At 45.0% G+C, this 27,751-nt stretch overlaps 1 protein-coding gene across 2 annotated transcripts in view; it reads left to right on the top strand.

The window, feature by feature from the left end:
- Window positions 1–27,471, top strand: part of LOC119977116 (transmembrane protein FAM155A) — a 1,007,141-nt gene extending 979,670 nt beyond the window's left edge. For both annotated transcript variants that reach the window (XM_038817728.1, XM_038817727.1), the window contains 2 exons: window positions 13,900–14,071; window positions 20,887–27,471. In XM_038817728.1, the coding sequence (XP_038673656.1) occupies window positions 13,900–14,071; window positions 20,887–21,191 (477 nt within the window). In that variant the 3' untranslated portion in view covers window positions 21,192–27,471. The remainder of the gene's footprint in view (window positions 1–13,899; window positions 14,072–20,886) is intronic.
- The last annotated feature ends 280 nt before the right edge of the window (window positions 27,472–27,751 follow it).

Genomic DNA, 27,751 nt, shown 5'->3' with positions numbered 1-27,751 from the left:
GAGCCGCCTTCTTGACCACTGCAGTCTATGTGGTGTGGGTACATCCATAGTACTGGGAGCAAGGAATTTTCTACGTTTTGACCCAGCGACAGGAAAGAATCAGTGGGCGCGATTGAACAGGAGAAAAAAGCCACGTTTCGAGCATGTTTAGCAGGGTGTTTCTTAGTGCTGCTGAGAATGGCCCCGCTATCCGACGGGATTCTATGTTTTATTTTTGGCCTTGGCGAGGAACGCCCCACCGAGGCCGCACTTACCTTCATTTTTAAATGCCGCCCCGATCACTCGACCATCCACAGCGTCCTCCAGATGCCCCTAATGCCCCAACTTAACTGTTAGGGGATCCTCGAGACCCTCCTCACTTAAGGGCAGGGAACCCCAGGCCCGATCCCTAATTTTGGGCAAAGTGGCACCCAGGCACTTTGGAACTGCCAGCCTGGGCAACTGGGCACCCTGACAGTGCTTGGGTGAAACTGCCAGTGTGCCCGGATGGCAATGCCAAGATGCTCGGTTGACAGTGTGGCAGTGGTAGTGCCAGGGTACCACCCTGCCCAGAGCCCTACCAGCCGATAGCCCCCCAGGTGCCGTTACATGTGTACCAGTACTAAATGGCGCCATGGCAAGGTCACCCAGGCAGAAGCGTTAGTTCCCAGGCGCTGAGGGAATTTAGTGTCGATATATTTAAATGAGCCAACTGCTCACTTAAATATGCAAATCTGAATACCGCCCAGGGGGAGCGGGATGCAGATCACAACATCTTGCGAGATTTCATTAGAACTCGCAAGGCGTTCCAAGCATCGCAAATCTCGCAAGATTTAACGGCCTTGTCGCGCCACCGGGTCGAGTGCGGCGCGGCCGTTCGATCGCGCCCAGTAATATAATTCAAAGTCAGGATGGTGTGTAACTCGGAGAGGAGCCTGCTGATGCTGGTTTCTCCATGTGTCTGCTGCCCTTATTCTTCTAGAAGGTAGAGGTTGCGGATTTGGAAGGTGCTATCAAAGACCCTTGGCGAGTTGTTGAAGAGCAACTTCGAGATCTTGTGGAATTGGTGGCACAGTGGTAATGTTAACATTCTAGACATCCAGTAGCTCCAGAGACCTGAGTTCAAATCCTACCAGGAGAGATGGGGAATAAAATCCATCTACTTCACTAATGTCTTACAGAGAGGTAAATCTGCTGTCTTTACCCAGTCTGACCTAATGTAACTCCAGAGCCACAGCACCGATGACGACACTTAACTGCCCTCTGACATGGCCAAGAAAGCACTGAATTGTATCAAACTGCTGCAGAAAAGTTGAATAAGAATATAACAATACGGACTAACCAGCATCAAGCCAGACATTGGAAATTAGTAGTGCGCACACTGCCCGACTAACCCAGCAACATCTTTGTCACTAATATGAGGGGGATGGGGGAACATGTCATTATTGGGAGAGCTAGTCCCATAGACTAGTCGAGCCACAGCTTGCAGACTATGCCCCAGATTTATCCATCACCAGGCCTGGGTATGCCCTGTCTCACAGACCCCATAATGTTTCATAGCATCAGGCCAAATATGGGGAAGGATAGCCCCCATGTAAGCTGATTACCACTTATTGCCCTCCCTTGGCTTATGAATCGGTACTTATCTATGTTGAACACCACTTGGATGAAGCACTGAGGGTACTAGGGCACAAATTGTCCTCTGGGTTGGGGACCTCAATGTCCATCACTGAGAGTGTCTCAGTAGCACCACCTACTGACCAAACCCTGAAGGACACATTTGCTGGACTGGGCATGTGGTGAGAGAAACAAAAAGAGAGGACAATCTACTTGACGTCACCGTCATCCATCTAACTGTCATGCACGGAACTGTTCATGACATATTGGTAAGAGTGACCACTGTGCACTCCAAGCTTCATCTTCATGCTGAGGATAACCTCTATTGTGCTGGGTGGCATTTCCACTGTGCTAAATGGGATATTAACTGAAAATTGGGCAGCCATGTGGGCCATTAGCAGTAGCAGAATTGTATCCAACCACAATTTATAACCTCATTCAACCATTGCCATCAAGCCAGGGTTCATTCCTGGTTCAGAGGAATGCAGAAAAGCAAACCAGGAATAGTAATAATAATAATCTTTATTACCTGGCATACCAAAAGTGAGGTGACAAACCAGTGAGGCTGCAGTAGTGGGCTACATGCATGCTGAACATTGGAAGCAACATGATACAGATGGAGCTAAACAAAGACACAACACAAGCGACAGGTTAAAGTTTTGCAGTGCTAGCACATCCAGCCATAGAATCATAGAATTTACCGTGCAGATGGAGGCCATTTGGCCCATCAAGTCTACACCGGTCCTTGGAAAGAGCACCCTACTTAAGGCCAAGCTTTCACCCTGTGAATGATGGTGGAAAAATCCCCATCCTCAACATGGGGGAGCCCAGCAACAAAATGGAAAAGACAAGGCTGAAACATACATTTACAACTAGAGAAAACATAATCACCAAGCCCCACCCTCCCCCGCCCACTTGATGTTCAATGGAATTGCAAGTATTGAATCCACCCTCTAATGCCACCTACACCACCCCCGCCACCCCACACCACCCATCAACATCATGCGGTTTACCATGGACTGGAAGCTTTACTGGACTAGCCAGATAAATATTGTGGCATTATGAAGGTACAAGTCAGGAACATGACGGAAAAAGTCGCAACCACATCCTGTCACATGGACGGAGTTGACTTTCGTGAAGACTGGCATCTCGAATGGTGAGGGCCACAGAAGGATGCGAAGAAAAGATGGATTGTCCACTCAACATAACATTGTGGTGTGATGATATGCATGATGCAAGTTTGTACATAATGTCAACCATGACCTCTGACCACTAGGTGGCATTGTAAACCCATCACGTCACTACGTGATCTGGGAGTTGTTCGTGCTGGGAGATAGACGTTTCTGCAATAGTTCCGTAATAGTTGTTTAGTGTTAGTTGTTTATTATTTTGTTTATCCTAGTTATCTTACCACGCAGTTGTTCTCCAATAAATTATTTTAAACAACATGCTCTGTAGTTCATCATTCACTTTGGCCAGTCTACAGAACATGACATGGTACCAGGATTCATGATTTAACAAGAACTTGAAGATTCTGTGCAAAGAAAAAAATTCAAACCACCGAAGATAACTCTGTAGGATAAGAAAGAAAACAAATCTTTGCGACTAACCTTGCAAGCTACTGGCATCTTGTGCTCAACACGCGGTAAAACTTTGAAACCTGGAATGGAAGGTATCAAGGCACCTCAACAGCTTTGACTTACCGGTAATGTAGACACAAATTGGAGGATGTTCAAGCAACAGTTTAAATTTTATGTTGCAGCCCTTGGTCTACATGGCACAGCCCGATGAGAGGCATATTGCATTTCTGCTCACTACGTTTAAACAAAGGAGATTACAAGGGGATGAGAGAAGAACTAGCTAAGGTAGACTGGGAGCTAAGACTTTATGGTGGAACAGTTGAGGAACAGTGGAGAACCTTCCAAGCGATTTTTCACAGTGCTCAGCAAAGGTTTATACCAACAAAAAGGAAGGACGGTGGAAAGAGGGAAAATCGACCGTGGATATCTAAGGAAATAAGGCAGAGTATCAAATTGAAGGAAAAAGCATATAAAGTGGCAAAGATTGCTGGGAGATTAGAGGACTGGGAAATCTTTAGGGGGCAACAGAAAGCTACTAAAAAAGCTATAAAGAAGAGTAAGATAGAGTATGAGAGTAAACTTGCTCAGAATATAAAAACAGACAGTAAACGTTTTTACAAATATATAAAACAAAAAAGAGTGGCTAAGGTAAATATTGGTCCTTTAGAGGATGAGAAGGGAGTTTTAATAATGGGAAATGAAGAAATGGCTGAGGAACTGAACAGGTTTTTTGGGTCGGTCTTCACAGTGGAAGACACAAATAACATGCCAGCGACTGATAGAAATGAGGCTATGACAGGTGAGGACCTTGAGAGGATTGTTATCACTAAGGAGGTAGTGATGGGCAAGCTAATGGGGCTAAAGGTAGACAAGTCTCCTGGCCCTGATGGAATGCATCCCAGAGTACTAAAAGAGATGGCTAGGGAAATTGCAGATGCACTAGTGATAATTTACCGAAATTCACTAGACTCTGGGGTGGTCCCGGTGGATTGGAAATTAGCAAACGTGACACCACTGTTTAAAAAAGGAGGTAGGCAGAAAGCAGGAAATTATAGGCCAGTGAGCTTAACTTCGGTAGTAGGGAAGATACTGGAATCTATCATCAAGGAAGAAATAGCGAGGCATCTGGATAGAAATTGTCCCATTGGGCAGGCGCAGCATGGGTTCATAAAGGGCAGGTCATGCCTAACTAATTTAGTGGAATTTTTTGAGGACATTACCAGTGCAGTAGATAACGGGGAGCCGATGGATGTGGTATATCTGGATTTCCAGAAAGCCTTTGACAAGATGCCACACAAAAGGTTGCTGCATAAGATAAAGATGCATGGCATTAAGGGTAAAGTAGTAGCATGGATAGAGGATTGGTTAATTAATAGAAAGCAAAGAGTGGGGATTAATGGGTGTTTCCTCTGGTTGGCAATCAGTAGCTAGTGGTGTCCCTCAGGGATGCGTGTTGGGCCCACAATTGTTCACAATTTACATAGATAATTTGGAATTGGGGACCAAGGGCAATGTGTCCAAGTTTGCAGATGACACTAAGATGAGTGGTAAAGCGAAAAGTGCAGAGGATACTGGAAGTCTGCAGAGGGATTTGGATAGGTTAAGTGAATGGGCTAGGGTCTGGCAGATGGAATACAATGTTGACAAATGTGAGGTTATCCATTTTGGTAGGAATAACAGCAAACGGGATTATTATTTAAACGCTAAAATATTAAAGCATGCCGCTGTGCAGAGAGACTTGGGTGTGCTAGTGCATGAATCACAGAAGGTTGGTTTACAGGTGCAACAGGTGATTAAGAAGGCAAATGGAATTTTGTCCTTCATTGCTAGAGGGATGGAGTTTAAGACTAGGGAGGTTATGTTGCAATTGTATAAGGTGTTAGTGAGGCCACACCTGGAGTATTGTGTTCAGTTTTGGTCTCCTTACTTGAGAAAGGACGTACTGGCACTGGAGGGTGTGCAGAGGAGATTCACTAGGTTAATCCCAGAGCTGAAGGGGTTGGATTATGAAGAGAGGTTGAGTAGACTGGGACTGTACTCGTTGGAATTTAGAAGGATGAGGGGGGATCTTATAGAAACATTAAAAATTATGAAGGGAATAGATAGGATAGATGCGGGCAGGTTGTTTCCACTGGCGGGTGAAAGAAGAACTAGGGGACATAGCCTCAAAATAAGGGGAAGTAGATTTAGGACTGAGTTTAGGAGGAACTTCTTCACCCAAAAGGTTGTGAATCTATGGAATTCCTTGCCCAGTGAAGCAGTTGAGGCTCCTTCATTACATGTTTTTAAGGTAAAGATAGATAGTTTTTTGAAGAATAAAGGGATTAAGGGTTATGGTGTTCGGGCGGGAAAGTGGAGCTGAGTCCACAAAAGATCAGCCATGATCTCATTGAATGGCGGAGCAGGCTCGAGGGGCCAGATGGCCTACTCCTGCTCCTAGTTCTTATGTTCTTATGTTCTTATGGCAGGTCCTGAAGCAATTGAGTTCTTCAATATGAACCTGGGTCCTCAGTGCCGCAGTCCCAGTGCTAACCACTGTGCCACATGCCGCCCAAGGGTTTCACATTTGAATGGTACAAACACTGCTCATCATAACAAGGAGCTATAGACAAGGAGACATTCTTGGGAGTTTATTTGCAATCGTGAACATTATTACAAGTGATTAACACCCATTCCCATGCTGTACAAATACACCTTCTTAACCGTCCTAACTCCAACTTAGTGCTCGCCTGATATTCACAGTGGATATGGAAGCAACCTGCTGACTACTACACCCCGTCTGTGATGAACTTGGCAGGCGCCTTCTGGAGGGCCGAGACCTGGAGGGCTCCTGCTTCTGGGGTACAGTGTTCTACCAGTGGCCCCCTCTTTGACCTGTGGAGCTGGAGTTGCCAGGTCACAGGGAAAGGAGAATTGGATGGTCCAGACACTCTCGGAGACACCTGGGTGGATAGCCTTGGGGTGTGTAACTGTTGATCCTCCTCTCTGTGGGTGCTTGAAGGGCCCTGGCTAGCCCCATTAGGAGAAAAGGCAGCTGGAGTGAGTTTGAGATGCCCTTCCCCCTCCTCTTGTGCTGGCACTGATGGAATCCAGTAAATACCTCAGCGATGGTGTACAGCTCCCTCAGCAATGCAGGACCAATATCCTGGTCTCCACGGCAGCTGCCACTATCACCTTTGTTTGAAGACAGATGGACTCCTCCATTGTGCCTTGAAATCTGAGGGGTGCAAACAACCCTTCCCGATGTTGCTGAATCTGTCTTGCTGCTCCGATGACCGAGATGGAGCCAAGGCCCCAGACTCCGCATCTGACTCGGACTCAAAGATTTCTGGTCTCCAGCTGTCCTTGGAGTGCTGGCACCCCTGGATTTCCTATCTCCCCCTACTATAGATCATACAGTGCGATGTGCACACCAGGTTGTGATCCCCAGGCTAATATACAACTAGGTCCCCCACCCAAGTTACGTCACTGCACAGGCTGGCAGAGGGTGTGCGTGAAGGTTGCGATGGGTCTTCAATTAGTGTGTCTGCGGATTCTTTTTTTGAGGTGTCCTTGGGGCTGGAGTCAATGGTCTAGCTCATGGCCACTTTTGGTTGCTTCCTGGATGTGCCTGCGAAAGAAAAGAGGGATAATTAGGGCTTGGCAGGGGACTGTGAAACAGGAGATATCACTCACAGTAGGATTGTCTGATGGATGTTGCAATTCATGATTCTCACTTGGTTGAGCACTTCTGACCTCGTTACCTATGCAGGAACAGTCCACATCCTCGCCAGCCAGCTATATGGCTCTATTTTCAAAATTAGGTCCTTCAACTCAGTCATGCCTCCCACAGTTTGGGATACGTCCCTCTTGTGGGCTGGCTTATCCTACATGGAGACAGTATGAGCAGAATGCCTCCCAGGCCAGATGATAAGAATACCTGGTATGTGTAAAGTGTTCCATGGATGGTGTGAGGGCACAATGGGCAGGGGAGACGAAGATGTTTGAGAGAGAGTGAGTGGTGATGACTATTGAGCTGGATGTGTGAATGGTTTGTGAGTGTGAGAGTTGAGAGTGATGAGAAGAATGATTTAGCCTGGTGGAATGGAGATCATTCATCCTCTTGGACACTGGGTGGCTGTCCTCTTTTGGAGGGCGTTGCCATTCACCCTGCTCTCTTTTATCTATGACACCCAGAGCAAGGAAGCACTAAGTTCACGGGGTGGAGGGCAAATCCGAGCCTGCTTGTCAGTGATCTGGCGGGTTTTGCATATATGCTGGGAAGTGGACAATATGGTGCAAAAACCCGCCATCGTGGCCAGAGAGAAAATAATATTTTCCCGTGCCCACCATAGTACTTAGTGCAACCCAGGAAAAGTTTTGCCTAATGCTTTTTAAAGCACAAAGCAAAAATGCACAATAAGTTTTTTTAAACTGTCATGCTTTTACAGAAAACATTGTGAACCTTTGCAGTAAACTCAATTTCCCAACTGGTAATTAATTCAGGCATAAGAGTTATAGGCAAATCCTCACTTACAAAATTAACTCCAAATCTAATATTCTCGATTGTGTTTTCCACACATTTAACTTTTGACTAAGATTAATTGATCCATTCACTAATCTGTTAATTATAATTACTGAGACCCATTGTAAAAATGATATCCAATAAAACATTTTTGCAAATATCAAAAGCATCAATGAAACCGTCATGAGTGGTTTTTCGAAGTCTTATGGGCGAGATTCTCCCAAAACGGGAGAAATCGTAAAGCTGCCGTAAAACCCAGGCGGGTTTTACGGCAGCGCGCCCCTTCCCGACGGGGGACCGATTCTGGTCCCCGGTCGGGGCTAGCAGCCCGACGCCGTAGGCTCCGGCAAGACGGGCTTAACGAAAATCGTTAAGCCCGCTTACCGGAGTTAGCGCCGGCTGACGCGTCATATGACGTCAGCCGCGCATGCGCAGTTTGGAAGACTCCAACCCGCGCATGCGCGGATGACGTCATCGCGTTTTTGCGCGAAACCCGCGCATGCGCGGGCCGGGTTGCCCCTCAGCCGCCCCGCGAATGGATACTGCGGGGCGGCGGAAGGACAAGTAGTGCGCGGGCATCGGGCCCGCTGCCCGCGATCGGTGCCCACCGATCGCGGGCCCATGGCAACCTTGGCACGGCCTTGGTACTGCCGTGCCAATCGGTGCCATGGTTATAAAAAGCGAGTTGGTGACGCCGTTTTTACGAACGGCAAGACCAGGTGTGTTTGCCGTTCGTGAAAACGGCAGAAAGGGCTGGGACTTCGGCCCATCTAACAGCTGTGAATCGCTGCCGGCCGTAAAAAAACGGCGGCAGCGATTCGGGTCGGGACTTCGGCGGGGGGGGTGGGAGAATAGCGGGAGGGCGGGAAAAATGTCGGGAAGGCCCTCCCGCTATTCTCCCACCCGTCGTGGGGGGCGGAGAATTTTGCCCTAAGTTTCTAAAGAAACAATTTTCACTTTTAAAGTATGAGAATGGATATATTTTTAAAAGATTTGGGGGAATATTGTAATATTGTGTTATTCTGGTAAAGAAGGTTGTGTGCCTGTGTCTGTAAATTATTTAATTCAGTTGGAAAAAGATTAATGGAAAAATTTGACTGGAAGGTTTAAGACATGAAAGAGTAAAGATACATAAATGCATGCATTTGTAATGAGACTTTCTGATCAGGGGCGGTATTCTCCCCTACCTGGCGGGGCGGGGGTCCCAACGTAGCGGAGTGGCGCCAAACACTCCGGCGTCAGGGCTCCCCAAACCTTTAGTGGCTAGGCCCGTGCCGGAGTGGCTCCCACTCCGCCGACTGGCGCCAAAGGCCGTTGTGGCGCCAAAGGCCGTTGGCGCCACACCGGCCGCCGTTGGGGCTGGCCGAAAGGCCTTTGCCGGTCGGCGTGAGTCCGCGCATACACCGGAGCTCCTCCACCCCACCTCACTCAAGCAATGCACCCCCAGCCCTGATTCCTCGGACAGGCAAAATGCCAGCCTGGCAATGCCACCTGAGCACCCTGGCAGTGCCAGGCTGGCACACAGGTAACAGTGCCAGGGTACAAGGCTGGCACTGCCAAGGTAGCACCACCAGTGTCAGGGTGCCACCCTGCCCAGACATCAGCTACTCGGGAGCTTCTACTATCCTGCCCCCCCCCCCCCCCCCCAGTGCCATTTTGCCTGTTCCACATTTGTGGGCACCAGTACTGAACGGCGCTCGCCTGAGGTCTTTGAGGTGAAGAGATTAGGTCCCAAAACCTCGGATAGATCAGGTGAGTGCATATTAGAGTGGGACTAGCTACTCACTCTATTGTGCTGACTTGCCAAATACTGATTCCGCCCACAATGGGCTGGGTCCAGATCACGATGTCTTGCGAGATTCCGTTAGATCTCGCACAGGATGGCAAGCCAGGTAAGTACCAGAAGAGACCTCTCCTGGCATAGTGGCATTGTCCATGGAAACCAGAGACCCAGAGTAATGCTTTGGGGATCTAGGTTCAAATTCCGCCACTGCAGATGGTGAAATTGGAATTCAATAAAAGTCTGGAATTAAAAACCTAATGATGACGCATGAAACCATTGTTGATTGTCATAAAAACCCATCTGGTTCACCAATGTCCTTCAGGGAAGAAAATCTGCTGTCCTTACCTGGTCTGGCCTACATGTGACTCCAGATCCATAGCAATATGGTTGACTCCTAATTGCCCCCTCAATAATAATAATAATAATAATAAACGTTTATTGTCACAAGTAGGCTTCAATGAAGTTACTGTGAAAAGCCCCTAGTCACCACATTCAGGCACCTGTTAGGGGAGGCCGGTTACGGGAATTGAACCCGCGCTGCTGATTTTGTTCTGCATTACAAGCCAGCTGTTTAGCCCACTGAGCTGAACCAGCCCCGAGGGCAATTAGGGACAGGCAATAAATGCCGGCCCAGCCTGCGACGCCCACGTCTCTTGAAATATTTTTTTTTTTAATTCCCCTCATTAACCCTCCGTATTACCTCATCAAAGAACTCAAGCAAATTAGTTAAATGCAATTTTCCCTTAACATGCAATTTTCCCTTAACTATGTTGCCTTTTTTTAATTAACTCACATTTTCCCAAGTGACTATTAATTTTGTCCCAAATTATAGGACAAGATTTTATGGTTGCATGCATGCCTGAAGTCAATGGATCTTTTGCTACTCTGTTAAATTTTCCATCCCACCTGCTACGATTCCTGTGACAGGATGGACCAGAAAATTCCAACTCTAGATTGGTAGTATTGGAAGTGGAGGTAGTTGCAGAATGAATTGATAAATAGATTTCAATGGAGGAAAGGTGAAACAAGGACTGTGTTATGTATTTGTTATGGTTTCATGTTTTCCCCGAAGATCAACATTCACCGAATCTGAGCAGACAGCTGTTATGGTACCAACTTTGCAATGGGCAAGTGTTCCAGCTTTTTTTATTCATTCATGGGATGTGGGTGTCGCTGACTGGCCAGCATGAATTGCCCATCCTGAATTGCCCTTGAGGGGGCAGTTAAGGTCAACCACATTGCTGTGGATCTGGAGTCACATGTAGGCCAGACCAGGTAAGAATGGCAGATTTCCTTTCCAAAAGTACATAAGTGAACCAGATGATTTTTACGACAATCGGCAATGGTTTCATGGTCATCATTAGACTTTTAATTCCACATTGTTTTTTTATTGAATTCAAATTTCACCGTCTGCAGTGGCGGGATTTGAACCTGGGTGCCCAGAAGCATTACCCTGGGTTTCTGGTTTACGAGTCCAGTGACAATACCACTAAACCACCGCCTCCCCATAAAATAGGGACAGAAACAGCGAATAGTGTCATTGCAATATTACTGTTGAATCATGACATCACTTTGGTCTGTGTGCTATTTCTTGGTGCTCAGGCAGGCATTCAGAGCGACTAATGGATGAGCTAGACTTAGGACATGCATTAAAAAATAAGGGCAAAGATATTCAGAATACATTTTTGCCACTATTTCTCCACAGTTACGCTTCGAGATTTTTTTTGTCATCAATTAAGTTAGAACATAGACATACAGAGCAGAAGGAGGCCATTCAGCCCATCGAGTCTGCACCGACCCACTTAAGCCCTCACTTCCACCCTGTCCCCGTAACCCAATAACCCTCCTAACCATTTTGGACACTACGTGCAATTTATCACGGCCAATCCACCTAACCTGCACATCTTTGGACTGTGGGAGGAAATCGGAGCACCCAGAGGAAATCCACACAGACACGGGGAGAACGTGCAGACTACGCACACAGTAACCCAGTGGGGAATCGAATCTGGAACCCTGGCGCTGTGAAGCCACAGTGTTAACCACTGTGCTACGGTGCTGCCCTGGGCCATTTGTGGCAATGCTACCTTTTCTTTCCTGGAGACCTATTAGTGCCACAATGGATTTCCCAATGGCAATTCCCCTGGGCTTGTCAAAATAAAAGGACCAATGGCGGAATTCCAGGCAAGTCTGATTCCATCTTAAGTTTCTTGTAGCTCCCTGTTGATGATTGAGATTTGTACAGTAATTTATCATAGGATTACTGTATACAAATCCATCCATTCCGAAAGGAGGAAATGGCAGAAGACCCAAAGTGTTATCTGTGAATGCCGAACCAACTTAATTCCTGGATTGTCATCTCTGGATCTGAGAGGCACCTTCCTCAGATGACTCCAGAAGGGAATGTGGGTGACAAAATAACTGAGCAGGTCAAGTAGTATCCTTAACCTGAAAAAGGCCAGGTGTGTTTGGGTTCGGTGGGATGTGAAAATCTTAAATTTCCCAAACTTTGATCCATCTCCAACTTATTTATCATTCAGATCTAACCCTGGCTGAATTTCCCGAATCTCGGAAATTCTGAAACTAATGTGATTTGCGGGGGTGGTGGTATGAAGACTGCAAGTGTGGAAGAGTTTGTGGGCCAGGAAAAGCAAGGAGCATCAACCCTCCCCCCCCCCCCCCCCTCCCCCCCCGCCTGCCACCTCCCCACACCATCCCCCCCTTCCCCCCAAGATAGCCTCCTCACCAAGCACCCATATTGGAGCCGGCCTCTCACCCCTACTGGATCACCAACCACCTTCAGGATCATACACTCCTCCATACTAATATATCTGTAATCACTCCCCTCAGGATCGGAGCCACAGCCATCCCATGTTCTAACTATTCCATATGTAGACTCCGTACATGCTCTTGGCTGGGGGCCTCCACTGTGTTTCCAACCCAATAGGGAGCCATGCCTGTTAGTCAGACTGGCTTCCAAGTGGGGAAGCTGCTCGGAAAAAGATACATGTTGGAGTAAAACCTCTGGCAGCATGCAGACTAACTCAGACTTGTGACTTTCCAGATCCTAATCCTTACCCCCTGAATGGTGAATCCACTCCAGTCAATTCTGGGGCTAGTATGTGTTTAAGCAGCACAAAATGTGATAGAAAATAGCAACTACTGATGCCTGAGGGATTATATCCAAGGAATAACTGAGGTGTAGATAAAGAAGATCCCAGGTTGAGCGAAGTCAACTAACCACTACTGGAACAGTAAAGGTTCCCTCAGCTCCCACACGTTTTGGAAAATCAGCGAGTGTTTCTGCATTCGGTCACAAGCCAGTGATTGTGGCAATTTGTAAACAATGCAGACATCACTGGAGGGTCACATCAGCCTCTGATGGAATAGTTTGCTAAAACTTGCTGTTGAGATTCACACATGAGTAATGGCTCACCTCAATGAGGTAACTCATGTTTACTAGTTTTTGTTATACTCCAATGTGGAATCAACACCATCGGGGAGGAGAAGCAGAGTGCAAATTGATGATATAATAGTAAAGAAATAATGAGAAGATATTTGGATGAAGCAGATATTTCAGTGTAGGGCTTCACATTTGAGTGTAATGGACAGCAGTAAACGGGAAGTTTTCAGACTTGTGCAAACCCATGTTCATTGTTGACTTTAACAGTGTAGTTACGCTTCACATTTATGTGGTATTGTGACATGAGATGCATCTGAAATGCTTTTCATTTAATAGCGAATACAGCAAAACTATTTGAGAAATCATTCAAATGTTACTAACAAAAAGATTTCTTTGCAGTGGTGGCAACCTGGCAGCGTAATCACACTCCACACGTTCAGTATGAGTGCAAAGTTCCTAACTAACACAACTCAAAGTGTAAATTGGGTATTGAGGAGTTTTGAATTAAATGTAATCTTCACGCACGTTTTCTGCCATTTGGGAAATAGTAGCGAGGTGTTAGAAGGATTCCCAGGCTGATTATCAGCCCATTGAACCATGTCATGAACTCTCCTTCCATGGCCAACAAGTCTTGGTGTGGGTCATGAACCCAGAGATTCTGACCCTGAAGTAGGGATATTACCAATATCTGAACCCACAAGACCCCCATTAAATGCAGTAACACTCTCTCCTCCAGGGAATCTTCCTCTGCTTTGTTTCAGTGTCAGATTGGGTTCTGATATTGGTTTGAAGGCGACATTTACAGCATATCTGCATTTGGTGCAAAGTGAGATTTGATTCACACCGGTGCCACAGTTGCAGTGTCAGTGCCAGCAAATCTTGACACGTATACAAATTTTTAACTGATTTGTTTACAATTTAGAGCCACTTTATGTCATATGCAGCCCGTTTTACTCCTTCTAATGACAATCAATTTACTTCAATGAATGCATCTGATTCCCACTCACACTCACTCCACCTTGTCTTTCCTTTGCAGGCTGTCTACAAAGCCTGGCTGTGTTCCCAGTATTTTGAGGCCACACAGTTTCATTGTAGTTCCAGAATCCCTTGCAAGCAATACTGTTTGGAGGTCCAGACCAGGTGTCCGTTTGTTTTACCAGACAATGAGGATCTTGTCTATGGTGGATTGCCAAGTTTCCTTTGTACAGGTAAGTAATTTGATTTGAAGCATACCATTTGGTGTAAGTACGGCAGATAATTTGTCTTTAATACTAGTGCACGTTGCAATTAGAAATGTTTGTTTTTTTTATATATCAGACGATGTGATTAAACATCAGAGAACATTCCCTACCAGTAGTTTGTTGACAGGAATTCTACAGGAGTCTAACAATCATGTCAAGAGGCCACAAGAAAGTCAGCAGTTGTTGGCGTTAGGATTTCAGCTGCCATGCCACACTGTGACAGGACATTTCAATGAAGGGAATAAGGAGTGCAGTTGAGAAGATGAAAATTTCACATCATCCTTTTACTTGCTTTTAGCTGACTGTAAAGAGGGGTGGGCGATGTATGGCAATCGCTTTATTATCTGTGACCTCAGCTGTCTTGTTCTGCAAGCTGCCATGAGTAAGCAGCTCCTGGAATGAAAGTGAGCCATCAGTCTGTGACTGCCTGGGTGGGAGAAGTAAAGTAAAAGGGGAAATTGTTATAGCATGCCAAATGATGCACTGCAAACATATGGTGACGGCTACTAATATTGTTATGAGTATCAGTGTCTTGGCTGATTAGATTGAGTCGAGATGATGAGTGGAATAAATCATTATTCTATCCTAATTACCAGCAATTGGCAATTAGTCAAAAACAAATTTGTTGATCTTTGTTGACAGATTCCAAAACAACATTTCTGGAAACAAGGAGTCAAGAAAATTAAATATGTCACAAAACAATCTACACTTCTCACGATGCATCAAAATCATGTAAATCATGGCCGCCATTTTCATTAGCATATCTGGCTGACTGGTTTAGTTTTTAATTTTCAACGTGATTTGCTAGGTTCATCAAACATAAGAAATGAGAATTGTAACTTTGAATGGAATCTCAGTTTGCTCTTTGCATTGCACTACACTGGACTAGTCATAACGAGAAACAAAGCCAGTTTATTGACAGGAAGTTATTTGCTATATAATGATTTGGTGTAAATAGTACCCAGTACACAAACAATGTGAAAATTATGTCTCATAGATAGTTAAAGAATAGTCCTCAAAAGTAGATAGTTGATTCTGTGAATTTGAAATGTTGATCCTGTAGTTTTTCCACATTAGTGTCTTTCCAACATTACTCAGTCTTTGCCACCTTCACCTTACATTACAAGTTATTTCATCTCCTACTATTCAAAGTCTCAGGTGACAGCTTTACCAAGACCATTTCCCTTGCCTTCTGCCTCAATCTGTACGTAGAGCAACTTGCCATCATCACTGATTTTAACTTCTGCCTTAATGCTCCTCATTCCGTTTGCTGTCGTCTTCCTTCCCTCCATTTATCTGACTCTTCTTATAAACTCCAATAATTGCATCGATAGCAACCCTTCCACATAGCTATTGTGAACACAGCCCAGTCCATCACACAAACCCACCTCCCATCCATTGACTCTGTCTATACCTCCTGCTGCCTTGGAAAAGCGGGCGGCATAGTCAAAGACCACTCTTACTCACTCTTCCAACTTCTTCCATCGGGCAGGAGATACAAAAGTCTGAGAACACGCACTAACAGATTCAAAAACAGCTTCTTCCCTACTGTTACCAGACTTTTAAACAACCCTCTCATGGACTGATGGATTTATGGACTGATCTGATCTTCACACATCTTCTTTACTGAGTAGTACTACACTCCGGTATGCTTCACCCGATGCCTGTGTCACTGTATTTACATTGTGTATTTTATGTTTTCCCTATTATGGCACGCAACAAAGCAGGGCCGCAGCGCGCCCCCAACAGGGGGGAAGGTGCCAGGCAGGGGATGGGGGGGACCACCCATCAGAGTCGGGAGAGCAAACGGGGACAGGAACAGGGGAAAGAGGGACAAAGGAGGGGTATACGGGGAGGAGGGAAAAGGGAGAGACCGGGGGCGGGGGGTACACAGGGAGCGAGAGACCGGGGAGGGGGGATGCAGGGAAGGAGGGACAAAAGAAGCCCAAGAACCAGGGGAAAATGGGCGGGAATCGGGGGAAGGTAGCCGGGGGGAGGGGGGGGCGGGGGGGCTACGGGCTCGGTATGGGGGTTTGATGGCAAGCCAAGGCCCAAAACCAAACTATAAATAAATGCCTATAAACATGTGCCTCGGCCATATTGGGGAATGTAAAATATGTATGCTGGCTAAAGGGGGTGGCCACAATTATTGTTATGAAGATGCTTACCTGTAAATATTCATGTAAAAAATTTTTGTGTTTTCCTTTTTGTTTTCCTTTTTTTTTTTCTCTCTCTCTAATAACTTGTAATTTGTCATAAATAAAATATGAAAACTCAATAAAAAAACATTTATAAAAAAAAAAAAGAAAAGGAACAGGGCTGCAAAGTGCTACAACCAAGGGCTCGAAACAAGGAATTGCTGCAAGCATCCACCCAGAACGGTCTCTGGGCGAAGGGAGACCACAGAGTGCAACGGGACTACCCGCGTGGCAGTCACACAGTGGGCGGCCATGGCGGGTGCCCCGGGACAAAGGGAAACCCCGGAGGGCAGGGACCCGACTGCATGGAGAGAGCAGCGACAGCGGCCATCCTGGACGGCCCCCTAACAAAGGGAAACCCCGGAGGGCAGGGGCGCGTCCACCAGACGCCCACCAGATGGTTAATCCCACAGGAGCGAGGGGGCAGAAGCCCCCCACCAGGATAGTCACCTGGAACGTAAGAGGACTCAACGACCGAGTGAAGAGATCCAGAGTCCTCACCCACCTAAGAAATATGAGGGCCGACATAGTCTTCCTCCAAGAGACACACCTGAGAGACCAGGACCGACTGCGGGAGAAAGGGCTGGGTGAGCCAAACCTACCATTCCTGCTATGGGACACGGGCCAGGGGGGTGGACAATATTGATCGGCAAGAGGACGCTGTTTAGGGCAGCAAAGACGGTTACGGACCCGGGGGGACGGTACGTCATGGGCAGCGGGGATGGGGCACCGGTGGTACTAGTCAATCTGTACGCACCCAAGTGGGACGACACGAGCTTCATCAAGAAGACCATGGCAGAAATCCCGGACATAGCGACGCATCAACTAATCATGGGGTGGGGGGGGGACTTCAACTGTGTACAGGATCCAAAGACAGACAGATCAAACCCCAAAACGGGGAAAACCTCAAACATGGCAAGGGAACTCAGTCACTTTATGGAGCAGATGGGAGCAGTGGACCCCTGGAGGTTCGCCCACCCGGGGGAGAAGGAATTCTCCTTCTTCTCCCCAGTACACAACGTAGACACCAGAATTGACTTCTTTGTGGTGGGGAAAACAGTGCTTCCAGGGATAGACAAAGTGGAATACTCCGCAATTGTGATATCAGACCACGCTCCACATTACATGGACGTGCGGCTAGAGACGGGCAGGGCCCAACGCCCCACATGGAGATTGGGCGGTACCTTACTAGCTGACAAGGCCTTCAGCGAAAGGATAGCGTGTACCATAGCAGAGTACACGGAGAACAGCCAGAACGGAGAGGTCTCACCCTCCACGTTCTGGCAAGTGCTAAAGGCCATACTAAGAGGGGAAATCATCGCTTTCAAAGTGCGAAGAGATAGGGAGAAAAGGGTGGCTAGGCAGCAGCTGGTCGACTCCATACTGGAGGTAGACCGTAAATACTCCGAGGCCCCGACCGTAGAGCTCCTGGCAAAGAGGAATGAGCTACAAAGGAACTTTGATCGCAAAGAAGGTCCTACAAAAAACAAAATCCAGGGGGGGGGCTAGCCCTCCCAAACCTCCAATTCTACCACTGGGCGGCGACAGCCGAGCGCTTAAGGGGATGGATCAAGGAGCCAGAGGCCGAGTGGGTGCGTGCGGAGGAGGCCTCCTGCATGGGGACCTCCCTCCGGGCCCTCGCCATGGCAGCACTCCCATCCCCACCCAAAAAACATTCCAGCAGCCCAGTGGTGACAGCCACCCTCCAATTCTGGAACCAACTGCGCCAGCAATTTGGCCTGACCAAAATGTCGGACAAATCTCCCATCTGCAACAACCATAGGTTCACACCAGCACTGACTGACGCCACCTTCAAAAGGTGGGGGCAGTACGGAGGGACACTGACAGTCAGGGACCTACACACGGACGGCAGGATCGCAACACTGGACGAACTGACAGAGAAATTTCAGCTAGCCAGGGGGAACGAGCTAAGGTATCTGCAGCTTAAAAACTTCCTACAAGGAGACAAGGATGTACCCACAACTGCCACGACAGACACTACTGGAAGAACTACTGGACGCAGGCATACTAGACAAAGGAAACTGTAGTGACATGTATGACCAAATGATAGAAAGGGCCGACACTGTACTGGACGCAACAAGAAAGAAATGGGAGGATGATCTGGGGATTGAGATAGGGTGGGGACTCTGGAGCGAAGCACTGCATAGGGTCAACTCCACCGCCACGTGCGCAAGGCTCAGCCTGACGCAGCTAAAAGTGGTACATAGAGCCCACTTAACAAGAACCCGTATGAGTAGGTTCTTCCCGGAGGTGGAGTATAGATGTGAACGGTGCCAAGGAGGCCCGGCCAACCACGCCCACATGTTCTGGTCTTGCCCCAGACTTGTGGAGTACTGGACAGCCTTCTTTGAGGCAATGTCCAAAGTGGTGGGGGTGAGGGTGGAGCCATGCCCGATAGTGGCGGTCTTCGGGGTCTCGGACCAGCCAGATCTATTCCTGGGGAGGAGGGCGGACGCCCTTGCCTTTGCCTCCCTGATTGCCTGCCATAGAATCCTGTTTGGCTGGCGATCAGCAGCACCACCCAGAGCTGCAGACTAGCTGTCCGACCTGTCGGAATCTCTCCAAATGGAGAAAATCAAATTCGCCATCCGAGGGTCAGACGACGGCTTCCACAGAATGTGGGAGCCATTCACGCCACTGTTCTGGGACCTGTTTGTGGCCAACGAACAAGAGGAAGAATAGCCAGATAGCCAAGAATCAGGGGAAAGTAGCCAAGGCATGAAAGGGAGAGATAGACTGGGGGGGGGGGGGGGGGGGGGGTCGGACGGCTAAACCTGAGGAAGGAAAGGTGAACCACAGTGGGGGGGGGGGGGGGGGGAGACAGCTAAACCTGAGGAAAGAAAGGCGAACCGTGTGGGGTGGGAAACAAGAGAGGAGAACCAGCGAGGTGGGGGTGCAGGGAAATGGAGGCCCGAAGGAAGGCACGGGATACCAAAACGTTCATGACATCTCCAGGAGTGGGGAATGAGGAAAATAAAGACGGAGGACGGGAGGAGCAGCAGAAGCGGAGGCCAGTGCGAGACGGCAGCGAGATCCGTCCGGGAGAAGCAGGCGACAACAACACGAAACACAGCCAAGTATCGCACACCGTAATTATTTCCCCAGCACCCAAATGTATATTTGCCTCCCCAATCCCCCCCCCCCCCTTCCCCCCACCCAAACAGTCGCCTACTTACGTGGTGTACAGAGCTGCCACTGTCGAGCTGGTGCACAATACCTTACCAGTTATTATATTTCATTTTTTTATTGTATTTGTTTTTACTATGTACCATTTTCTTCTCCTTGGTATGTTTGGGTGTGCCCTTCTCTTCTATATATGTGTATATATATATATGTTTCTTATCCTGTGTACATAACGGTAATTATACCTTGTTCAAAAACCCAATAAAAAACATTTATTAAAAAAAATGTTTTCCCTATTATGTATTTTCTTTTCACGTACGGAATGATCTGTTTGATCTACACACAGAACAATAATTTTCACTGTACCTCGGTACACGTGACAATAAACCAATCCAATCCAAGCAGTTGGCCCCAACACTAAGTTGTTGATTGATCCCTTGTCTCATACATCATTCACATATCCCTACTCTCTATATTACCCCAGCTACCTCCAACCTTTCTTACACTCCTTGTTCAAATTTCATTAGCCCGGTCCCCACATTATGCACAATACCAAGATCACTCTCGCCTACATACCCCCTATCACTCTGAGATATTCTTCTACTTTGGCCTTGCTAAACTACCTAAACCGTGCTCTCCACCTTCTGGTTCTGATGCCCACATCCGATCTAATCAATAGTCAACCAGCCCATCAATCTGGCTGGCTGTAGCTAGGAAATAGATTCCAAAAATGGCAATTAGGTCCTGATGTTAAATTTATATTTCCAGGATTCCCGGTTGCTGAATTGCAACACTTCCTTCACCCCCAAACTTGCTCCCTTCCCGCATTCTACAAATGTTGGAGCCAATGTTTTGAACCAGATATCTTGATTTGTTCTTCTGCAGGGATAATTGTTGAGGGCAACTTATCATAGAGCAGGCGAACTCTGATAATGCATCACATATATTGCTATATGTTTAGTCTTGTCCCAGTGAAATTAAAGTCAGTAATTACAGATTTAGTGGTGTCAAAATTGCTTTGTTTTCAAGCAGCTTACTGATAGAATTGTACAGTTGTACAACTGTTTTCTGGATCATTGATAGTTCCACAAATTGTGGATGCTAAGCCATTTTTAATACCATCAACCAAGGGCTTACCTTGTTTCAAACACCAGCAAATCTGCTTTTGGCTGCCATTGAAAGCAATAATATGTATCACAGCATGTAACAATTTATTTATGTTCATTAATTTTTGCAATGCTTGATCTCTTGTGTTTGGCATTAACTCTGAAAGTCAAAAATGAGAACCTTTGAAAAATGAGTTCACATGTCCAAACACAGTTAGATTGTTTGAAACCAGCAAATTAATCTAGAATTGTGGCGGACAATCAAGGTTTATGGTGTCTCAAGAAAGTTTATCGATATTCACACATTCAATTCTTGTATTTCTTTATCACACAGATCTGCCCAACAATCATCCAACCAATGCCGAGCCAGAGTGCTGCGATGTCAGATGGGAGTCCTTTAATTCAGTTTCAAATGAACAATCCGAAGGGACAAGAGAAGCAACCAATCCAATGTTGTGTCACAGGTCCACGCTGGCTTCGTCAGTGGCATCAAGACTGTGCAACACTAGACTCAAGTTATGCATCCTGGTACTCATTCTTTTGCATACTGTAGTGACAGTCTCTGCCACACAGACTAGTACTGGATTGGGCTTTGGAGGGCTTGCAACATGGGAAGATAACTCAACTAATGATGAGTAAGGACGTGTGCCATTGGTTGATTTACACATCACAGGCTCACTGATTCAAGGACGACAGTCACATCTGCTAGAAACTGGGTGCGCTAGCCTCCAAATCACAGCTTGCCAGGTCATCCAGGTAACTGAAATTAAGATGTGAGCCAGACTCATATCAACAAAGACACAACACAGCTTTTTACTGATGGAAAGACTGTGCAACACAAGACTATTTCTCATGCCATTTTATACACTGTGTTTTAATGTTTAGACTTTGCTTTTTGCACTAGTTACTACAGACCTTTTGTTTCCTGGAACAGTTTCTCAACACTAACTGAATTGTTACACTGTCTGTATTTTTAGTCATTGTGTGCCCCCATCCAGTAGTTTTTTTTTCAGCTGTTATATCCTGTGGGTTTACAGTAAGGCAAAAAAAACTGCTGTAGCATCATGGAACAGTGGGGCATTAACTGTCCCCTCTCCCCATGGAAAACTTCATTGTTCCCATTTCATGTGAAGCAGGCACAATTTGACCTGCTCCAGCCAGTATTAAGCAAGAAGAGCATTAAAACATGTACTGATGCTCCATGCCATACACAACTGCCTCTGCCACTGTTGCACAAACCAGCTGAAAGAAGACCGGTAAGCCAAAGGACTTCTGGCTTCCCCTCAATCCGTCAAGCAGAACGATAAGTACTTTCCTTATCTGAGGGAGGATGGTGTCGCACAGTTAACAGCTTCTTACATTTTAAGATAATATTTAGCCCCAGTCCCCATTTCAAATAAATCAGTCCTTTCTCCTTGGCAATTGAGCAATTGAGTGATCTTATACTATAAATCAAATCGCTCAGTGCATTTGAGCTATTTAATTGCATAAGCTCCATTTAAGGTGGCAGCTAGATTTTTGTCTAGTGTATGATAAACAATTCTCAAGGCTGAAGGGTATCTGTAAATTGAACCGCTAAAGACCATTTTACTACAATTGAAGACAGAATGTTGAGGACTCCAATAAGAATCTGATCAAGGCAAGAAGACTAAATGCTGCTCTGAACAAACTCCCAACCTTTTGTTCTATGTTGAGTTCACAACCGTCACTAGAGGCAGTAATCCCTCGGAAGCCAGAACGCTATCCTGCTCATACAGCAGTCTCATTTCAACAAACATTTGTTTCTTATTTTGAAAAGTCAAATAGCAATGACATAAAATGCATTTTTGCATTCTTTAAGAAGTTCAGTTATAAATTGAATTAAATATATTAGCTAATATTTGCATTTGATTTTATGATCAGCTACATAGTTATGTAGGATTTTCCATACTACTCTCTAACCTCACTTCCAATAAACTTCGCTTAACAAACAATGACTGACCATGGTTATAGGGATGTTGAGTAGTTCTCTGAACCACCAGGTAACTGCTGACTGAAGTACAAGAGTAATTCAATGTAAGTCATTGTGTTCTATGAGGTATGTGATCAAGGTTGACTCTGTGCAAAGGACCAAATAGAAGAATTAGCCTTCAGCATCACGAGAGTGATTCTAACTTCTTGAGCTGATGCACTCCATTCAAAATGTGTCTTTGCTTGTCTCAAACAGTTAGATTTTGGGCTTTTACAAATAAACCTCTACAATTTAGTGTTATCATTGTCAAGAAAATTGGCTAAGTCTACAGGTTTCAGCCCAGTTCTCATTTAATTCAATTTTTTGCTCCTGAACACTCAATTTAAACTATTTAATTTCTTACTGACCAATCTTGGAACTGAATATCTTTAGGGCTAATGGATGACAGGCTCTTTATCATCCCTTTATCTTTATTCCTTGCAGTTATGTAATTGTATTGCACTGCTGACATTGAAACTCAAGGGAGGGATGATCTTTATATCTTCCCAGTCACATTTTCAAATGGATACAAAGTCATAGATAAATGAGCCTAAGTTACATAATTGATTGCTGTCAGCAATACAGATGAATTGAAACCAATGTGAGGGTCAGCATTCTTCCTGTTATTGGAGATTAACTAAAAGGCTTTTTGTTTCATATAAGTGTTCCTTTTCTTGCTATAGATACCAGTGATGATGGAAGTCTGGCACTGTTTGTTTCTTATTCATGTCATTTTTTTAAAGCATTGTTTCCGCGTAATGTCTCCCCAGAGTTTGCATAGTGACATTAAACATTGCACATGAAAAACAATCGATCAAAGCCATTTGCAGTTGTAATTATTAAGCACCTTGTGCACCGAAGCAGAGCAAGGAAAGGAAATAGACCATAAATGTATGCAGCAAAAAAGAAATTGTGCATTCAGAGTGTGCCCGGTTACAGTGATAAAATATTATCCCAGAGTTGCCTACTGGGCTAGACATAATCTCAAATTGATTCAGGACTAAATATCATTAGCCCACCAAATCCAAGAGGACACTTTATCACCTTTGATGCGACAGATTAAAAATTCAAACTTTGGTCTTGGCAGAAACATGAATCACCATATTGCGGAGAGATAAACCCGTCTATCATATAATCTCAAACAACAGTAAATTACTCCAGGAAAAAAGTCATATTGATTTTTCTTGTGGACTGTTTTACTTGAAAATTAATCTGCATAACATGAAAGAAAGGGCAAACCATTCATGATTTTAATAGGCAGTGTCACTGAGTGTTGTTCCTGACCAAGTTGCTTTCCACTTCGCAAACCTTTCAGAAATTTTGTATTGGATCCAGCAGCACTTTCTCCAATAGAATTACAGGAACATCAACTGATCCTGGTTAGTCAGTGAAGACCACAGCAGTTAAGGAAGCTGCTTCTTTAAATTATCTTGTATAAATTGAGTTGTAAATTAACAAACAAAAACCAAAGTCCTGTCCTGCCGAAGATTAGTTGTGAAGGTCAAAATGCCTGGGATTTTAATCATCAGGAATTGTAGTTGTCCCCTGTCAGAACTATGCTGAGGATCAGTGGAAACGTGCTATCCCCTACCCGCCTACCTATCCAAAAATAATGGCAGAGCTGCTCCCCTTCTAGGAGTTTCCTCATTACCTTGTGAGGCTGTGATTTCCACTTGCCCCACACAAGCCAAATTTAATCAAGGATGTAGAGCAAGTAACAAGAACTCTATGTTGGGTGTCGAGGCCACTTTGGCCCAGCCAGGCTCAGACACAACCTTGAATGTATCAGTGAAGGAGACTATGCCTAGAGAATTGAAGTGGTAAAGAACCCACCTGATTTCAGTCCAGGAAAACCAATATGCAATCCTTCTGGTCAGATATCATTCTGTGCTTGGCCAGGCAATGGTAATGATGCAATCCAACCTAATAGATCCTTTGGTTAAGTCAGAGGTGGATTTCCAGTTCATGGGACCCAGCGCTCACCTTCATTTCTGCAACCCCACGCAACCTCATGCCCTTCCTGATCCCACCCACCCTCATCCCACAGAATGTAAAGGTGGAAGCCACAAAATACACAAATTGATCACTGCTTGTTAACTTATAAAAACATGCCTGAATGGGCCCCCAATCCCCATCACAAATGCAACCTGGCCCTCACACACTCTTCCTCCCTGCAAGTCTGAAATCCTCGCTAACCCCCTCACACATTATCCAAACCCCCTCACACACTATCCAGCCCACTCCCCCCTCTCCCACCCTTCACCCCTCCTACCCCCTCTCCCACCCGTCACACTCTCCCATTCTCGCAATCTCACTCACCTCCCTCGTCCGGGGTGTTCAAAGCTGTCTCCAGCCTCACCTGTTGACTCCTTGTGGTTACAGCTTGATTTGGGGTGTCGCGCCCATCTGTTGCTCACCTGCCATCCCCCCTGGATCAAGCTGTCCACTGTTCCCCTCCACAGCGGACTTCACCTCGTGGTGGTTCTTTCAGACTCCCTAAACAGAGTCTAAATTCGCTCTGCATTGCACGCTGATGGGCTCAACAAATTCAAGTGAGCCTAACAGCAAACAAAGTAATCAGGCTCTGATGGGATGCCAAGTGCATCGGCCGATGTAGGCCCCCCCGCTTGGTCAGGGCCCTGTGTGTTTCATTATAAACCTGCCTCTGAGTTAAGATGCTATTAATACACCAAGCTCAATTGTTTGCAGTGTCATATTGCCTTCTTAAATATGCTTCTAAGACAGTCCCCAACTTTGAGAATTCAATATATGACATTATCAGGCAAGGGTTTCAGCGTTGCTGCAATGCATCTTTTCATCACCACTTTCCTAAATCAATTCCTATAATTACATTTTTAAAAAATGTCAAAATAAAATGAAATAAACTAACTCAATGACCCTACATAGTAAGTAACAATGTTGAAAAATTGTATATCAGTAGTTTCATTTAAATCTATTTTTTTATTAAGTGACTGTGAACATCCATGAGAACTATCAATAAGTATACAATTATAATGGGCGAAGGAGGGAAAATAAATGACAGACATGTTCAATGATATTCCCATTCTTTTGTAATTAATTATAAGGATTTTCCAAGGCTCATATTTACAGATGTCTCTGTTACTTAAAGGAATGAAGAAGCTCTTTGAAAAGTTCTAAAGTGCATTCGATACTCAACAGATATGATCCTTTTAAAAAGATAGATTGATGATTGTTCAGTCTGTGCAACAAATATGTATTTTTAACATGGTCTGTGATATTCACAGTCTGTGACGGAGTTTTAAATTCCTTGTCATTTCCTCTCAGAGATCACCCCATGTGTTTGCACCAATGTACATTGATTTGTTCTGTAGCGTTTGCAGATTTTGCTATAAAGAAAATCTTTAACCAGTTTGTTACCATGTTTTCATCAGCTATCACTCTGTGCTATATATATATAGGAACTGTTTGTCTTTCTTTCCCCTTTTGTGTCAAATCCATCCTGATATATTTGTGTTAATGGTGTACTTTGACAAGGAACACATTTAAGGGCTATTTTCCAAAATATATACATTTCATGAATTGAAGCATGTTGCCTCTCTTGCCATATTTCATGAGGGACAAATTAGACATTTTTTTACACTCGGTCAATTAAGGATGATCAAACTGTTTCCACTGGTGAGGAAACTGAGGACACAGGTTTAGAATATTTGGCAAAAGGGTCAGAGGGGAGACGAGGAGACTTTTGTCAGGTCGCAAGTTGCTATGATCTGCAGTGCACTGCCTGAAAAGGTGGCCAAAGCAAATTCAACAGTCACTTTAAAAAGGGAATTGGATATATACTTGCAAAGGACGATGGGGAAATAGTGGGGGGTGGGTCTAATTGGATAGCTCTTTCCGAGAGTTGACACAGACACAATAGGCTGATTGGTTTCCTGTGCTGTACGATTCTATGGTATGACTTGTTTCTTTAAAGTTACCCATGACCACACCCGAGCAGTACTGTCATTCATAACCATGGTTCACTTGACTTCAGTGGAACTTAATTTCCCTTGCATGAAGTTAAATTAAGTTAAATCCACTGGAAATATCGCCGATAGATATGAAGTTTGCAAAAAAAATGTAGATATATATTTATTATTTCAAGTTAGAACAAAACACATAAATGGTAACAACATAAATGTTGCATTGAAAATTTGTACCTTAAATATGCAAACAGGTCACTCATCCTTAGAATCTGTTAGAATAGTGTTTTATTCAACTTCTTGTCTGAAGAATTATGTAAATTAGAACAAAATCTTTGACACAGTCTGTGACAACTATCAATAAAAATATTCAAGTTTGTTCTGTATGGTGTAAACAAAATGGTGACCTCCTTTGAAAAGCAAAAAATACACTCTTCAGCTAACACTGAAGAAAAACAAGGCACTTGGTGGCAAGAGCTCAGATATTGAGAGTCCATTTTTAGGGTTTGATACCAGTCAAAATGAGTCTCTGATCAAATCAGAATATTACCCAAATACAGAGTCTGTTGGTATTTTTATAAATGTCATTACTGGACCCCAGTGAACAAAAACAGAACTATTTCTGTGCTGGTAGTTTGCATTTTTAGTTTTGGTGCATTTGTAAACTCATACAGAGCCAGTGTTTTCTGTGTACAAACAATCAATTTGAAATTTCATGAGGTTATAATTTAAAATTATTAGATAAGAAATATGATAAAAGGGACAGGAAGGAACAAAATTATTGACATTTTTAAACTATTGGGTAAATATGAAATTAGTTTTTGTATATTTAAAAAAGAATTGCTTCCTACTCAATTGACAATGCTGCAAAGGTTTTGCATTTTGTTCTGACTACTACAGTAATAAACAGTTTTCACAAAATAATGTATTCTTTAGTAATGTTTGAATGTGACTTTTTTCAAATATTAAATGTCCATAGAATCTACAGTCACTTATTATTAAAATGCAAGATATCTGCTGCCCGGGGCAGGAGAGTGAGCTGAAACTATCAGATTCTGCAAAATTACCTGTCATTATTGTGGTACGGGCTGCATTATGAGGTTGATGCAGAATTTGCAAGTTCACAGGGCACACTGTTAATAATGCATGAAAAGCCCAGAAACTTGTAACATAGCAGAGACATGCCAGGAACGCAAATCGCTACGAATGGCTGGGCAACTTGTGTCATTCCACCAACAGGCTCACAGAAACACCAACAATACATC

This window comes from Scyliorhinus canicula, chromosome 14, assembly GCF_902713615.1.
Source record: "Scyliorhinus canicula chromosome 14, sScyCan1.1, whole genome shotgun sequence".
Taxonomy (NCBI): Eukaryota; Metazoa; Chordata; class Chondrichthyes; order Carcharhiniformes; family Scyliorhinidae; genus Scyliorhinus; species Scyliorhinus canicula.
Note: the sequence above shows the minus strand (reverse complement) of the source record. Positions and strands in the feature narration are given on the sequence as shown.